Source organism: Oncorhynchus kisutch, linkage group LG30 (genome assembly GCF_002021735.2).
Source record: "Oncorhynchus kisutch isolate 150728-3 linkage group LG30, Okis_V2, whole genome shotgun sequence".
NCBI classification, from domain to species: domain Eukaryota; kingdom Metazoa; phylum Chordata; class Actinopteri; order Salmoniformes; family Salmonidae; genus Oncorhynchus; species Oncorhynchus kisutch.
In genome coordinates this window covers 22,843,428-22,860,915 of record NC_034203.2, presented here as the reverse complement: position 1 = coordinate 22,860,915, position 17,488 = coordinate 22,843,428, and the positions used below count along the sequence as shown (strand labels likewise).

The 17,488-nt window shown below is 43.2% G+C and overlaps 1 protein-coding gene across 6 annotated transcripts in view; it reads left to right on the top strand.

The window, feature by feature from the left end:
• Nucleotides 1–17,488, top strand: part of LOC109875256 (catenin delta-2) — a 132,822-nt gene extending 115,334 nt beyond the window's left edge. For 4 of the 6 annotated variants that reach the window (XM_020467528.2, XM_031810574.1, XM_020467527.2 and 1 more), the window contains 11 exons: nucleotides 1,549–1,732; nucleotides 5,724–5,841; nucleotides 7,552–7,737; nucleotides 8,864–9,052; nucleotides 9,411–9,561; nucleotides 11,339–11,570; nucleotides 12,513–12,597; nucleotides 13,184–13,310; nucleotides 14,342–14,473; nucleotides 14,646–14,722; nucleotides 14,829–17,488. In XM_020467528.2, coding sequence (XP_020323117.1) covers nucleotides 1,549–1,732; nucleotides 5,724–5,841; nucleotides 7,552–7,737; nucleotides 8,864–9,052; nucleotides 9,411–9,561; nucleotides 11,339–11,570; nucleotides 12,513–12,597; nucleotides 13,184–13,310; nucleotides 14,342–14,473; nucleotides 14,646–14,722; nucleotides 14,829–15,080 — 1,733 coding nt within the window. In that variant the 3' untranslated portion in view covers nucleotides 15,081–17,488. The remainder of the gene's footprint in view (nucleotides 1–1,548; nucleotides 1,733–5,723; nucleotides 5,842–7,551; nucleotides 7,738–8,863; nucleotides 9,053–9,410; nucleotides 9,562–11,338; nucleotides 11,571–12,512; nucleotides 12,598–13,183; nucleotides 13,311–14,341; nucleotides 14,474–14,645; nucleotides 14,723–14,828) is intronic. The other 2 variants (XM_031810575.1, XM_020467529.2) reach the window with 1 other exon arrangement.

Below are 17,488 nucleotides of genomic sequence, written 5' to 3'. Positions count from 1 at the left end.
TTTTCTTCCCCACTGGAACAAGATGATGTTATAGGCGGTTATTATCGGCCGAGCCCAACGCCGCCACCGCTATAGGCAGCAGCACTTTCATTTAAAAAAAACACAGAAATGTTGTGCGCTGCCCCGAGCGCGGTAAAGTAATGCTCTCTGCAAGATTACTGTCTCCGCTAATTATGAGCCACGCAGCTAGTTATTTAGAGCAGAGCAGACCACAAGGAAAACATCCCAACGTGGCTGATAAGACTAAAGTAGAGCTATGTAATTACATTGTTGTTGTGAGAGAAACGGGTGAAGAGTGACTGACGGCCTCACCACTGGTAATTGCAATCATAAATGCTACGGCTACGGTGTCCTAGGAGGGACATGATGTGGTGAAGGTCAACAAGAATTATAATGTGTTGGGCCAGCTGTCAAGGTCATTACAATCAGTGCTCTGAGTGTGTGTGTGTGTGTGTCTGTGTGGGTGTGCCCTCTGGTTTGATTGTTGATGTGATTTATTAGGATCCCCACTAGCCGACGCCGGTGGCGACAGCTAGTCTTACTGGGGTCTGACACAAGAACTAAAAATACATTACAGAACAAAAGAGTGTACAATTTACATACATTTAAAAACATGAACATGTAGTATATGTGTGTGTGTGTGTGCATCTATCAGTTACACATACATGTCAGTACATACAGTACACACAACAAGTAGGTCACATGGGGGAGAGGCTTTGTGCCGTGAGGTGTTGCTTTATTTATTTATATATATATATTTATTCATTTGATTATGGCGTATGAAGGGTTGTAGAGTGAAGGACCCTCTCCTCCTTCCTCGTCTTCTTCTTTCCTCTTGTGGATAGCCAGCCAGCTCTTGTGCTGTGTGTGTATCTCAATCTTTGGCTGACAGCTTCTGCTCATTTCTTAACACCATCCATGGCAGAGTCACCATGTTCCGACCACATCCTACTGAAAGCAATTTATAGTGACACACGAGTCGGTTGTCTTTTTAAGTCATATGTAAATTGGGATGGTATACTATCTGTGGACACGTATTGCCCCTGTTCAGTGTTTAGTAAAGCACCCCAGCTTGAGGAGGAAGACTGAAGTCGTAGTCAGTGTGGTTAAAGAGAGAGGAGAGCCCAGCTGCAGAGAGAGAGAGAGCGCTTCCTCCCTCTGTGTCTTTGTGGTTTACTCATACAGGCTGTGCCAAAGCCGCTGGCTTTGAATGTAATTGGTAGGCGAGAGAAAATTCCTTCATTTTTTTAGGTTGGCTGGTTTGCACATTAAATTACTGGGAAAAATAGATAAATATATGAAGCCCCAGGTGCCCAGTTTATTGCACAATCACGCCAACCTCTCACTAATTCAAAAATAGGGTTGAAATATGCTGTTTTGTGACAAGTTATTAAACAGTTATGGAGCCTTACAGTTTTCCATTTTCTTTTTAATGTTTTGAACAACAATATATCACCATTCCCTTCCCGGGATCTCTACAGCTGACCATTATCCCACGTTAAACCACTGTTCGTCAACGTCCTGTCCTATCTGATGTTCTCTGTTCAGGTGTGCTGTGGAACCTGTCGTCGTGTGATGCCCTGAAGATGCCCATTATCCAGGATGCCCTGGCCGTGCTGACCAACGCTGTCATCATCCCCCACTCGGGCTGGGACACCTCGCCCCATCAGGAGGACCGCAAACTGCACCTGCACTCTTCCCAGGTTCTCCGCAACGCCACCGGCTGCCTCAGGTCAGTACTGTTACTGGACCCTCGGGTCAATCAATCAAATGTATTTAATAAAGTTTGCTAGCTTTTTACATCAGCAGTAGTCACAAGGTTCTTTACATTTACCCAGCCAAGACCCCAAAGAGCAAGCAAAGCAGAAGTGACAGCACAGTGGCAGGGTTAGAGGTTAAAAGTCACAAGTCATGACAGTGTATGTCAACCTGAGGTTACATGCACTATTCCTCTTCTTGGTGTAGCTTTCACTCAGAGCGGTCGGCTTCTTTCAGGTGAATGTCTCCCTGCTTTGTCCCTGCCTGGCTTGCCTGCACCCAGTTCCTTTGTGTTGGTGATGTAACACATTGCTCTTTCAAACAGAGTATACTCATGAAGCTTTGTACATATTGTGAGTATTGACTTGACGAATGAGGGTTATTGATGAAGGAAGTTTTATCACAGACAGTGAATGCCACAAGTGTCAGACTGATTATGGGAGCCCATGTAACATGCTTCTTCCCCATAATTACCTTCACTATGAGGGATGTTGTGTGAAAACGCCATGTCAGCACTCTGTGAGGCTTAAAACTGTCTGCTCTGCTCCCTGCAGGATTCCATTAAAGCATTCTATAATTCTGGAATATTGTCAAAGACTTTCTGATTATAGCGCTGGCACCGGAAGAAAATTGGCTATGTGTCAAGTGTTTCTACTCTTTTATATCTGGGCCCTCGTCTCCTGCGTACCAGCAAGAGAAGCATCTGCGAAGAAGGAGAATAATGAGATCTTAGCTAATACATTGCTTGTCTGTTAATTTTGGGGTTATTCATTCTACCTACAGTGCATTACCCTCTCTGTGCAATATGTCACTGCTTCTCTTTAGTGGTATTATCTGCTAATAGTTGAAACCATTAATATGCCCACACATTACCTTGTCAAAGCAGGAAGTGATTCATGAAAGGGAGGTGGACTTTTGTGGGCACGCCCCCCGTTCCCATTGGCCATCAGACAGGTAGTTCTCTGCAGCCCATCCAATCAGCACTGCAGCAGCGTGGAGTGGGAGGAAGCCCACTGTAAGTAAAATGTGCTGAGTCTTAATGCCTGCCTGTCAGGTATGAATGACTGTACATTAAATCCCTGAGCTCAGCGGGCTAATTAATCTGTTTCATCGGTCGTTAAGGAACAACAGAACAGGAGCTTTGATTGAATATGTAATGTGCAGGACTAAGATGCCTCGCCACCTGCCGCCTCATCACACACCTGTCCCTCATCCTGTGACACTCACGCTGGCTGTCTTCAGAACAGTATCACCATGGCTAACAGCGAACGCAGCACGCTAGCTGACTGACATTCTTCACAGGGTGCCTCTCTGCCAGGGATCAGCTGGTGTCTAACGGGAGGAAGAGTGTCAAAAGGACCATAGCCCACCTTGACAGCAAGAGAATATACTAATTATCACTATCGATCAGACTCACAATAAAGTCAACAAGCCCTTACGGTTAGATTGTCAATGCACAATAGAGTCAACAAGCCTATTGAAAATGCTCCATGTTTCCTTGTTTGTATCACCCCGGGGTGGTCAGTAGGCAGTGACTGCTGTGTTTTAGGAACTACCTGATAATGGACCCTGTCTCTATCTAACCAGAGCCCGTCTCTCACTTATACAGTCAAGTCACTCATCACTGACCTAGAAAGAGCACCTCCAGAACAGATACTGATCCAGTAGATTGATCCATGGTCTGCTTTGTTTATCAGGCCTATTACACAGTTCTGGAGGTGCCGACGGAGTCACAAACAGGCCATCCATACTGACCTACCAAGCAAAAGAGCCCTAGCTGCTCATAGTGTGGAACTGAGAAAAATGGTTTTATAGTTTTTAAATTGTCCAGCCAAATGAGTTGTAGGCAGATCACTAGAGATGTGGTTATCTGTTGTCTTAACATGAGGCAGTTTTTTTATTCATATTAACCCTGACTTCTGACATGACCTGTGACCCTAGACAGCAGTTAGTGCCTTCTTGCTTGGTACACCCACTGGAATACATTGTGATTTTTTAAATTTTATACACACAACTTGTGTTCATAAATGTATTTGTATGTGGCTGTCAGTGTCATATAGTTTGATACTTGTATCAGCAAAGGACAATAAATAATGCCAAGGTAAACCGTAGACACTGCAGCCCAAAGATCAGTGAAACCAAGGTAAAAGGCAGTAACTGATGTGAGTGATGGCAGTTACTGCTTTTGTCCCTGGTTTCACTGCAACTCTTTTCAGTTACTGCAAACATGAGCCCAATTTTCTCAAGAGGCAGGATATTTGTCCACATGATAAGCATGTATTTAATGTATCAAAAATGTCAGTAACTAATTTTGACCAAATGTGCAGTTACTGCTCTTTTTCTTGGTATGGCAGAATAATCTCCCTATCAATTGGGCCAAACCTCTAACAGGAGACATAGATAGGCCATGTTGTCCATACAAAGGCCTGTTATAAGACCAGGCTGGCTGCACCATTACAGACTTTTAATGACCTGACATTTAAAGGGCAGCGAAGAGGAGACAGGATGTAGTGCACTATACCCTACAGTCAGCTGCATACCACCCTGCATCCCACTGCTGGTTTGCTTCTGAAGCTAAGCGGTGTTGGTCCTGGTCAGTTCCTGGATGGGAGACCACATGCTGCTGGAAGTGGTGTTGGAGGGCCAGTAGGAGGCACCCTTTCCTCTGGTCTAAAAACAAATATCCAAATGCCCCAGGGCAGTGATTGGGGACATTGCCCTGTGTAGGGTTGCCGTCTTTCAGGTGGGACGTTAAACAGCTGTCCTGACTCTCTGTGTTCGCTAAAGATCTCATGGCACTTAAACCATCATGGTCACCTAATCATCCCCAGTTTACAAATGGCTTGTTCATCCCCTGTAACTATTACCCAGGTTGTTGCTGTAAATGAGAATGTGTTCTCAGTCAACTTACCTGGTAAAATAAGAGTTAAATAAAAATAAACTCTGAGTGTCCAAAACATTAGGAAATCTTGCTAATATTTCCCTTTTGCCCTCAGAACAGACTCAATTCGTCGGGGCATGGACTCTACAAGGTGTCGAAAGCGTTCCACAGGGATGCTGGCCCATGTTGACTCCAATGCTTCCCACAGTTGTGTCAAGTTGGATGGATGTCCTTTGGGTGGTGGACCATTCTTGATACACACGGAAAACTGTTGAGTGTGAAAAACCCAGTAGTGTTGCAGGTTTTAACACACTCAAACCGGTGCGTCTGGCACCTACTACCATACCCTTTTCAAAGGCACTTAAATATTTTCTCTTGCCCATTCACCCTCTGAAATGGCACGCATACACAAAATGCTTAAAAATCCTTCTTTAACCCATCTCCTCCCCTTCATCTACACTGACTAAAGTGGATTTAACAGGTGACATTGATTAGGGGATACCTAGTCAGTTGTACAACTGAATGCATTCAACTGAAACAAGTCTTTGGCATTTAACCCAACCCCTCTGAATCAGAGAGGTGCAGGGGCTGCCTTAATCGACATACATGGCACCCGGGGAACAGTGGGTTAAATGCCTTGCTCAGGGCAGAATGATAGATTTTTACCTTGTCGGCTCGAGGATTCAATCCAGCAACCTTTTGGTTACTGGCCCAATGCCCCTGCCTACCAGGCTACCTGCCGGGATCATAGCTTTTACCTGGATTCATCTGGTCAGTCTATGTCATTGAAAGAGCAAGTTTTCCTAATGTTTTGTTCACTCAGTGTATAGGGAATAGGGTGCCATTTGGGATGCACCCAGAGTGGGTACATGATGGGCCAGGCTTGTCATGGTGTCAAACTATACATCTTTAACATTATTTAGTTATTATATTCAACCAACTATGATGGCAAGCACTGAAGAAGTACAATATTTAGTCCTGAAATTCAACTGAAAAATCATGATGATGGTTAACTACAATATGACTGTATTATATGACAGTGATACAATGCTGAAGAGAAATGTCTGACTGGCTGTTGTTGCAGGAATGTGAGCTCTGCGGGGGAGGAGGCTCGCAGGAGGATGAGGGAGTGCGAGGGCCTTACCGACGCTCTGCTCTACGTGATCCAGACCGCCTTGGGCAGCAGCGAGATCGATAGCAAGGTTTGACTTTGTGTTCCTCCCATCTCCTTTCATAAAGCAGACCCTTTAACATGACGCGGAGGGAATCACAGACAGGGGCTGCCCATCATTACAGCACACACACACACGAACGTCCCATGTTGTGGATCTGGATCAGTGTGTTGTCAAGGTTGCCTCCCTGGCTCTCTCCACCTCATCATCCCCTGTAAATGGCCTTCTTTATTCATGATTTAGCTGCTCAACACCTATCCTGTCCTTGCTGGTGCTCTGCATGGAGAGATAGGGGGCGCTGACTTCCTGGTATTGGTGATGATCTACCGTACAGTGCAATCAGGCTAGACGCTAGACGCTAGCACAGATCATCAACAGCTCTGATTACACTGGTCATTTCCCAAAAGCTCATACCAGATGTCCAATTTCCTGCGAATGAATGCCTCAAAGTCTATGGAGCTAGTGTTTTTATCCTGCTTTGAAATGCATTATTTAGTATAATTGAAACAAAGCCTATGTTTAGAAAATGGACTAGGTACTAGGTACATATGTAACAGTATAGCTTCGGTCCCTCTCCTCGCCCCGAATCAGGGACCCTCTGCACACAGTAGACCACAGCCACCCTCGAAGCATTGTTACCCATCGCTCCACAAAAGCTGCGGCCCTTGCAGAGCAAGGGAAACAACTACTTCAAGATCTCAGAGCGAGTGATGTCACCGATTGAAACACTATTAGCGCGCACCAACGCTAACTAGCTAGCCATTTCACACTGGTTACACATACAGTACATGATAACCTTGAGCGATGCGCAGCAGTAACCATGACAAACTGTTCTTCCCTGTTGAAATGCCTTCCATATCTGTCCTCTCTATCACACTCATAACTATGTGCAGTAGGTTATGGTACCGTAAAGCTCCTCCGATTGTACCTCTACATACGCGCTCTAAATGAGTGCCCTATTTTGTTTGATTTCCGAGGGCCTTTGTTATGTCTGGACTACTTTCTGCCAACTAGTTTGAAGGCGATCTGGCAGCCCTAATCCCACTGAAAATTCTTTACAAGATCAGAGTCCCCCACTATGGTGTTGAATGCCTCACTGCTTACTACAATGGGATTGTCACTACAGTACTGCTCTGGCCTGGATCCAGCACAGCAATCTAACGAGTACAAGGAGTTAGTCATTCATCAGAAAGAGATGCACCTGACTTTACTGTACCAATTGCATTTAACAGACTGGTCAATTAATGTTCCAATTGAATTACCTTTCTAGACTGGATAAAGAGCCATACTTTAATTCTGTTAATTGTTCCATTGAAGGGTTGGCATCTGCTCTATTTCGCTGTGGAATATGTCATGAAATAATAGACTGTCAACAGTGTAACATACAGTAGGCAATGTTTAGTAACAAGGTCTGTGTGTGTTGTATCAAATGCAGTCATGGTCTATTGCATTGCATGCTCTGTCTATTCGAAAGCAACTCATGCATTTGCCCCAGTTTATAGCATCCCTAAAACATCCTGTCCGCTCACATTGGAGGAAATAAAGTCACAACTTTACTTTGTTCGCTACATGGCCGACAAGCAAAGCATCTCATGGCACTCCTCAAAATGAAATACTGCTCTCTATTTATCTTCCTCTCTCTCTTTCTGTCTCTCTCTCTCTCTCTGTTCGTCTCCCCCTCTCTCCTTTCACCCACGCCTTCCCTTCATCTCTCATCATCTCCCTCTTTTGTCCTTGCAGACCATTGAAAACTGTGTGTGCATTTTGAGGAACCTCTCGTATCGACTAGCTGCAGAGACATCTCAGGGACAGCAGATAGGCACAGATGAGCTTGACGGATTGCTTTGTGGCGATGCCAATGGCAAGGATTCCGAGAGCTCAGGTTGCTGGGGGAAGAAGAAGAAGAAAAAGAAGGCCCATGATCAGGTGGGCTCATCTCCTTTCTATCCTCTCCTCTCTACATCTCAACTGCAGCTGTTAGCAATTAGCCAGCGTGTTAGAGCAGTGGTGCTGGAAGCTGGCTAGGGAGGGGGGTCTATCTTATGGGTAATTACTCATTTACTGGGTTTAGTTCTGAAAGAGGGGCTTGAAAAGAATGCCGCAGCCCGCCTGTTGTTCAACCTTCCTACGATCATCCCGCTCCTCCACACAGTCCACTGGCTTCCAGTCGAAGCTTGAATCATCTTCAAGACCCTGGTGCTTGCCTACGGAGCAGCAAGGGGAACTGCCCCTTCTTACCTTCCGGGCTATGTTCAAACCCTACATCCCAACCCGAGCACTCTGTTCCGCCACCTCTGGTCTCTTGGCCCTTCTACCAGTACAGGAAGTCAGCTCCCACTCAGCCTAGTCAAAGCTCTTCTTTGTCCTGGCACACCAATGGTGGAACAAGCTTCTCCCTAAAGTCAAAAGTCCCTGCCCATCTTCCGAAAACGTCTGAAACCTTTGAAGAGTATATATCTTCAGTATCTCTATCTCACGGCACCCCTGACACACCCTTCATTTTAAAAAATGGCATTTACCTTTCCTTCTAGCACTGACTTTGCTGATTAATACTTTGAGGGAAAATATGTTGTCTCACCTAGCTATCTTAAGAAGAATGCACTAATTGTAAGTCACTCTGGATAAGAGTGTCTGCTAAATAACATAAATATAATGTGAAGAGGAGAGATTTGTCATGGTTTTCTCTGCCATGTCTGGGACAATAACCAGGCAAAAGCCAAGACTTGATTATCATCTGAGTTGGATTATGCTATTAACTCATCTACTCTGGCATACATTAGATGCTCATGTGGTTGGCTTGGTGGTGATGATTTTGTATGTGAGATATGCCCCAGAGATTTTAACTTAACTACTTCATTCTTAATTATATTTATCCTATAAGTTCATAATTCAAAAAGCAATGTGTGATTCACTTGTCACTCAAGTCTCAACCATATTCAATGTTTCCACCTTTTCACTGTTTTGTGATAACTAAGCAACAAACAGTTTGATGTCCCATATTATGCCTGTAGTATTGGCCAGTAGTAACATTCCACCATCCTGTGTCACCCAGTGGGATGGTGTGGGGCCCTTCCCGGACTCTGCTGACCCGCCCAAAGGCATTCAGATGCTGTGGCACCCCACCATTGTCAAACCCTACCTCACTCTCCTGTCTGAGTGCTCCAACCCAGACACCCTGGAGGGGGCGGCTGGAGCCCTGCAGAACCTGGCTGCAGGCAGCTGGAAGGTACAGCACAGTACAGTAAGCTATGGTCTCCCTCCTTAGAGCTGCTCAACGGCAGTCCTTTAACTGTTCACACTGTCATGTAAATGAACTTCCTGAACCAGAGAGCTAATTGGTGACTGTTAACTCACTGTATTAGTCAAGAAAGCTGGAGCACTACAGTAAGCTATGGCCTCCTCAGAGCTGTCCAACTGCCGTTGCCAAGATACCATAACTCTTACAGATAGATATGGTCTAAGTCATTGGTCTGTTCCCTTATTGTAATGTTAGTTAAGAAAGAGATACCAGATCCTATAAGATAGTCATCCTACTCTGACTGATAGCATAGAACATAAACATGTGTGAATCAGACCTCTCTGTCTCCTCTCCTCTCCAGTGGTCTGTGTATATCCGTGCGGCAGTGAGGAAAGAGAAGGGTCTGCCCATCCTGGTGGAGCTGCTGAGGATTGACAACGACAGGGTGGTGTGTGCCGTGGCCACAGCTTTAAGAAACATGGCCTTAGACGTCAGAAACAAAGACCTCATCGGTTAGTTCGGCTGTCAGTTATTCAGTATTCGAAAACATTCAAATGTTTTTTTCTCTGTGTGTGTTTGCTGTGTGTTTGGTGCACGCGTATGTGTGTGTGTGTGCGCGCGCTCGTGAGTGCGCGTGTGTGCATATGCTAATATCCATGCACTTCTCTGCAGCCAGCTATACCAGCGTCTTTCTCTGCTGAGATGGGTGTGCAGAGCTCTCTTTGTGGACTGTGTTCACATGGTTGAAATTCTCCTCATAACAGCACTAAAAGACTATTGATCTCTCTGATAAACTTGGTTTTCTGTTGGAACTTCCATCTCCATAGCAACTGCTCTTGCCGTCTCAGGCTGGAGCTCTGTGTTAAGTAGACGTGTGCATCATGTCGTAGAGCCGCAGGCCTTCAGCCGTCCTACTCTGTGGGTAGAATAGAGTAACCCATAAGTATCTGTTTACATGCTTAAGTCATGTTAAACCAATGTTATGTCTGGCTATATATGACACATCTAAGAACTTTGTAAAGCAATGATGGGGTATACTTGGTGGGATTTTTACTGTAGTTTTAATAGCTTTAGTTTAGAATAGTATTTTATTGAGGGATGCTTCTTAAAAATAATTATCATATTTTTTTAAATTCTGACGTCATAGCTGCTAAAATGGGCATATTATATTTGAATATCATGGAATGTGCTCCAACGGATTGTCTGTTTCTTTGTTTATCTACATTACAAACATCTGTTGTAGTTGCTAATGCTTTTACTATGAATCGCAGCATAGTGACTGTGCCCTGGCAGGACTAGACCGTCCCTGTCGTTCCCATTCCCAGGCCTTTCTTTTAAACGTGAGGGGATTGACATTTCCATCCCAGCTGCAAATGTAGTGTCCTCAGGCCTACAGTCGTGTATGAGTGCTGAGCGGGGTCTTAAAAAAGACCCATTGACCAGACAATGTATTAAAGCCTCATCATATAGCTGTGAATGTCAGGCAGGGAGTTTGAGGCCGTATTGTGAATTATTAAAAGCACCATGCTCTGAATTTCTTCTCTCTCTCTCCTGCCTTTCGCATATGCTGATACCCATCTTTCCTTCCACTCTCTCTCTCTCTCTTATTCTATCCTTCTATCCTCTATTCCTATCTAGTATTTTCTAGTATTTTATGATCTCTTGTCTGCGACTAAAACCCCATAGGTGTACTGTACTACTGTAAATGCTGAAACATCATTATTATCGATAGTATATCCAATGTTTTTAGAGCAATGTCTTTTTAAAATGATTCAAGTGAGATGCCTCAGTGTCAAGTGCAGTATTTATGGTTCTCCTGTCAAGTCAAGAGGGCCACTTTAGCTCAGTCATTCAGTGCTCATTGGGGACGTAGCCTCTATAGGACAAGGGGCTTGTGCACATCTCTGATCTTGAAGGCCCTCCTCCCGAGTGTCCATAGAGTGGTGACAAGGTTAGACAAGGGGTCATAGACCAGCCAGTAAGCCACTACTGTTTGATTACAGCAGTCATATCATGTGAAGTTTAGTAAATACTGCGTGTCTTTATCCGTTTCTGATATCTTGACCATTTGTTACCCTTTCCCCTATATTGCTGTTGTGACTTGCAAAGTATTTTGGTCACAAACAGAACATTGCTTTTTGGAGAGCATGTTTGCCATATTTATTTCAAATCAAATCAAAGAATATTGTTTTTCTGCACCCATGGTTTTCATAATCTGTTTCCTAAATGGTATTTAAATGTTCATGTACAGTAGAACTTAACCATGAGGTCTCTTTCTCTCCACAACAGGCAAGTACGCAATGAGAGACTTGGTCCACCGTTTGCCCGGGGGCAACAACAACAACAGCAGTGGTGGGACTGCTGCCGGTGCTATTGGGAAGACCATGTCAGACGACACCATCACGGCTATCTGCTGTGCCCTGCACGAGGTCATCACTAAGAACATGGAGAACACCAAGGCTCTGCGTGACGCTGGAGGCATCGAGAAACTCATCGGTATCGCCAGGAGCAAAGGAGACAAGTAGGTGTCCAGAAGTCATACTTTGTTCACTCTCATCTTCTAACCTGGAACCAAATGCTGCATGCGTGCTGGCCAGCTACTTTATATAACATGTTATCCCACTGTCAAGACAGACTCTGTTCACCCTAACCTTCAACCCTAATGTAAATTAATGTAACTGCTGATCGGGCATAAGCACTGTTCTGTTAGTTTCCTTCTGAATGTATTTTAGTAGATGTTTTTCTGATGTTTTCCCTAAAACTCACCAGTGTAAAGAAATGCCTTTTAAATGTAGCTAATTGTGGGTTTTCTGTTTTGGGATTTTATGAAAACAGTTCTCCCTTAGGACCTTTTAGTTTGCAATTAGCAAGGTAATTGGGTATTGTAATTGGCTATCTCTCCTCATAGTCCTGTGATACACTTACTCAACGTTGCCAAGGATTAGGGACTCTGGACAACTGTAAGAATGCATTGCCCCATTGAGAAGAAATTACAAAAAACTCTGAGTCTTGAGAGAAGAGAAGTGTTGCTATACAGGTTCTGCAGTGCTATGATGTAATAACTTGATGATTATTCCATATCTCTGGTGTGAATTTAATCACCTGTAGCGCTGACATTTGTGGCTTGTGGAGTTGCTGTGCTGAGATAGAGGAGAGGATGGGTGCTGTGTGAGAGAGGGGCCTCTGATGCAAAACTTATTGGATTTTGTCTCTGCTAATTGCGTTTATCCATTCCAATTTTTCTCGTTTTTTTTGTTGTTGCAGGAATGACTATGGTGCTGAAGTGCAAAATGACCTTGTTTCCATTTAATGTTGGCTTAGATTTTTGTTGTTATTGAATTTGTGTTTTTTAATGTTTTGTGCTAGTGACCTTTCATCCAGCAGCGAGTATTCAATACCTTTTGATTAGAACATTTTGTTCTGTTCATCCAAGGAAAATAAAGTGTCATTATTCTCTTCCCAGACACACACCCAAAGTGGTGAAGGCAGCCTCTCAAGTCCTCAACAGTATGTGGCAGTACAGAGACCTTCGCAGCCTCTACAAAAAGGTGTGTAATACAAAGAACTTGCTGCCACCACAAGAACTCTGCCGAAGGCGCTGCTGGAAGTGTAACGCATTAGTCTCTGGAGTGTCCTCCAGAGAGGAGGTAAAGGAGAGGAGGTAAAGGGCAAAAATGTATACTGTACAGCAGTTCATGCGTCATGTGTGACACAGTTCAGCAAGCTCATTAAGTGTATGAATCGATAGTGAGACTAAAGCTGGAATCCCTCTGGGCTGCAGTTTAATGAACTAAAGAATCTCTCAATGTTGACCTGAGGAGAGTAGATAAACATGCTTTAATGAAAGACAGATTAAGAATTTGAAGGTTTAAGGGCTTTGAGAGGGGGAGAAAAAAAATTAACTGCAAGACTGGTGTTGCATGCTTTACTTTAATGGGTAACCAGTCAGTATCGTATTGTTCTCCTGTTCGATTTGGCCTAATTGAAATGTGTGTATAGTTCCAACCCCATTTGTATTTGCCCAGATGATCTTATATCTTACAGTATGGTCATAGAGTATGATCCTACTGCATAGTAAGCAGTATACATCAGTCCATTATTGTTAGTTCCCTTATCAATCTCCTTTTTCCCCAGGATGGATATTTTCAGTATCATTTTGTTGGCTCATCCTCTACAATAGAAAGAGATAGACAAAGACCATACTCTTCCTCCCGCACCCCATCCATCTCGCCTGTACGGACATCTCCCAATAATCGCTCAGGTTAGTGTATTCTATCTTTACCCCATAGTATTACAATATTGGAAATTTTTTGCAAACTCACAAGGCTTTAGAGCTTTAATTGCCAGACATTTCCCCCCCAAAATTGTCCATGAATTTCAGACAAAAATAATTGGGAAGCTTAGTAATATTTCAGATAAAAGATAGGATGAATGAGGTGGTGTCTGCTTAGACACGGAGGTGCACAGACGCTAATAAGCAACTGCCAGTTACTCACTTACCCTTTAAGATGAAAGAAGAGGAGAGGAAAGGAAAGGAGGAGGATGGAGGGATGACTCGGATGACATACACCAGCAGATTTCTTCACGGCTGGTTTGAATGCCACAGCTGAGTCTCTGTTCGTCACCACAGCAGCCTCATGGAAGAGACCTTGGGAGGCACAGTTAGCTCCGGGGGCAGTTAGGGCCAATGCAGAATACGCCTACAAACCTGAATAGTCGTTAGAATGCACTGACTCTAAGTCACTCTGGATAAGAGCATCTGCTTAATGACTAAAATGTAAATGTAAGAGGTATTGGTACCACTGTTATTAAAACCTACAACCCGGTACTGTAGCCAGCCATTGGCTGTGTTTAATTGTGATTATAGGAGGATCTTCTTGGACGAGAGGGTGTTTGTCGATTCCGTTCGGAACATTAAAGTTACATGGTGCTCTAATTGGAGTTTAATGAAATTTAAAGTGGAAATGCTGAACTTAATGGATCCTATTAGAAAGCAATAAACTCTCTAAGTAAAGATTTCATAGAAGAGCTATTTCTGGATGTTAGATCCCCGTCTAGTTAGTTATGTATTTGTTTTCATTACATGCGTGTTTACTTCATGCCGTTTTATGGCACAGTAACGTTATCTGATGTTGTCATCAGCTGCTTTATTCTCAGCTTCCTTGCCTTGTATCAACAGAATGTGTCAATGTAGGAGAGTGGGAGGATTAATAATGACGAAGGGAGTCAAGTGGATGTCAAACGTCTTTTCCTGGTAATGGTGTACGTGATGTGTCATCTGTGTGTTTGCAGCAAGTGCCCCTGCCTCTCCCCGAGAGATGATCAGCCTTAAGGAGAGGAAGACAGACTACGAGTCAACGGGCACCAATGCCAGTTACCATGGCAACAAGGGTGAGCACACTTCGAGGAAAGACACCATGGCAGGTAGGAAGGAATTTCAAGGCCTCCGTCAGTTTCCTCTTCGTTTCTGGAGTCAGTGTGTTTTCATCAGATAAGGTGTACTCTAAAACCTGTGTGAAGCCTTTTGGTCATTTTATAATAATCAACTTGATTACAATGACCACATAACTTCTCTCTGTTTCTCTCCCACCTATAGTTGAAATCTCAAGTGGAACCTCAACATTGTTCCGAGGAGCCTACGTCTCTCCCAGTGATGACATCAAACACAACCAGGTAATGAATGAAGAAATGACTTGATATCATTATAAGAGCAACACTCACTGTTAGGTACTCTCTCTCCAGTAGCAGAGTAGTGATCTAACCTCTGTGTGTTCCATAGGTCTCTGCTCAGGGGCCCAACCCAGGCCAGGAGCCCTACCCTCCGTTTCAGAACCCTCCTGGCGTACAGTTTGAGGAGGCGTTCTACGAGGACCAGGTGCACCAGCGCCCTCCTCAGGCCACAGACCTAAACATGCACCTGGGCCTCAAGTCCACGGGCAACTATGTGGACTTCTACTCAGCATCCCGCCCCTACAGTGAACTCAACTATGAGACCAGTCACTACCCAGCCTCCCCGGACTCCTGGGTCTAGTGGACTATAGAGGAATGTCAGCAGTGCGCTGTGATGGGGGAGAGGAGCCGAGAGAGAGACTAAGACAGACAGGCCATGCATGTGCATGCATACTACAAGACATTTCTTCAGCGAGTTTAGTTTGTCCTAGAGAGAGAGGTCCCATGCCCATGTGTCTTTGAAGAAAGAGAGAGAGAGAGTCACAGAGCAGAAGGAATAGAATTAGAGTCCGAAAGAGAGAAGGAAGGAGGGAAAGAGAGACAGGAAGAAAGAAAGAGTAGGATATTGTTAAGAAACAACTCAGAAAAGGCAAAAGGAAGGTATTAAATGATGGGGTCACCACCAGAAGCTTGGAGCGTTGGAGTGTAAAGGAGAGGAATATCTTGGAGATGATCAGCAGTATTCTAGAAGGAAGACAACTGTAAATATGTGGTATAGTAAAGAGATTAGTATGTGAAGCACAAGAAAATGAAGAGTCATACACAAGCTAGAGAATAGTTGTCAGTCACAAACTCTTATTAGGTTTTAATGTACGGTTTCAACCTGTGTTGTGTGTAAGGAGTATAATCTCTGGGCAAAATAATTGCTTCTAGACTTTGTATCTTTTGATTTGTTATAATTCTTTTTTTATTTCTACTTTTTTAATCCTTAATTCTGATGTAAAATATTTGATGTACATTACGGAGATACATGTGCATTGTGTATATTACACAATTGCCTGTGTCCCTTTCCTTATTGTCTCAGCATAATGTTAGTCTGTCTGTTACATTCTGGGGGATAATAGAGAGTACAATGTCTGCACACAAACAAACCACTACAAGCAATGAAACATGTTTTCGCAGCGAAATGAAGGACGGATTTCAAAGTTATTGCTAATCTGATTATGTGAATTGGTGGACCTAAATGAGTTAAGCGGCTCAACAGCATCATTCCACTTCCTTGGTGCTCTTCCACTGCCTAAAACAGTTTACGGATGGACGGTAGATATACTCAAAATACGTTTTATTTCCTAAAACGCTGTTACATGAAAACAATTTTTTTCCTCCACAAGCCTCCTAGTGAATTGTGCTCATTGTCAGATTTTTTAAATGTGCCAAACATGGTTATATACAAGCTGAGGGGGTAACGTTGAACTTCTGTTGAAGTTTACATTCAACAGCAAGTTGTTGGTTCTAATGATGCCAGTTTGTAAATGCTTTTTTTTATGTGTTTCAATGGAATAAAGCTATATATACACTGTAACAAGACTGGAACATTACCAGGGGGTGAAAATAATATCTTTGAGAGCTTAATTCCCTCCAAATATGTACAAATTAGTTGAATCTGTGTTGAAAGATAATCAATGTTTAAGAAAGTCCGTTTTTTTTCTTCTTCAGAAATGGGTGGGAATTAAGTTAATGGTAGACTAAACTGTTAATAGAGTATGAATATATATTATATATAAATATATACTTTTTATGTGGGGACGTGGATGTCACTTAAAGCAGCACAATTATGGAAAAGACTTCATAATACATGTAGGGTTTTGTTCACCTTCATTTTCTGGTCTGCACACTAAAATGTTGACTTTGTAGTCATGTTGTTGCTATGAGAAATAGGGGAGACCAGGGGCTGAATATCCACAATTTACGGAAGTTGTCACAGACCTCGTAACTACAAGACAAGGTGCTAAAAGTTACACCTACAGAACTTTGTATTTTGGTGTTTATAGAATGTATTTTGCCACTTCATGTCCCTAGCTTTGAATATTGAAATTGTCACAGGTGAATGTCTTTCATCACCGACTAAGGAAATGATCCCCTTTATCCTTGTTGGATTTCCATAAACGTGTCAATGTGATGAACAGTTGTCAACAATGGAGCTGATGATCCAGTCTGTGTGTGTGTTTATCTGTGAAAGAACAAACCCTGTAGCACCCTTTCCCCCAGCATGACACACGGTTTCATAGTGAGTCCTCCTTTTGATCAAATGTTACAATAACGTTATGTGGCAACATAGAGAAAAATATATTACATTGCCCACTAATGCATGAACAAATCTTATTGAAGTCGATGTGAATTAAAATAGTGGTAGACTACACACTAAAACTGAATGCAGGAGAGAAAAAATGTATGTTAAAAGTTGACAACGAGCTCTGGTCTCCCTTACATATCATTTTAGAAGTTTCTAGGTTATCTTCAGATGCTTGAACAATGAATAAATGATGCAAACACCCAAATTGTTCAACATATCCTAAAACGATCCCCCTTCTCATTAGTTAGCATCTGAAAACAGACACAGTCCTTGTGAAAAGTAGGCATACCTGACAAACTGTATTGAACTATGTCAGTAACCTTTTTGTTGCTAGACAGTGTGTTTTATAGAAGTGAAACTTTTTATTGCCTCAACAGATTGAAACTGCTACAAAAATATAAACTGACCATCTAAGA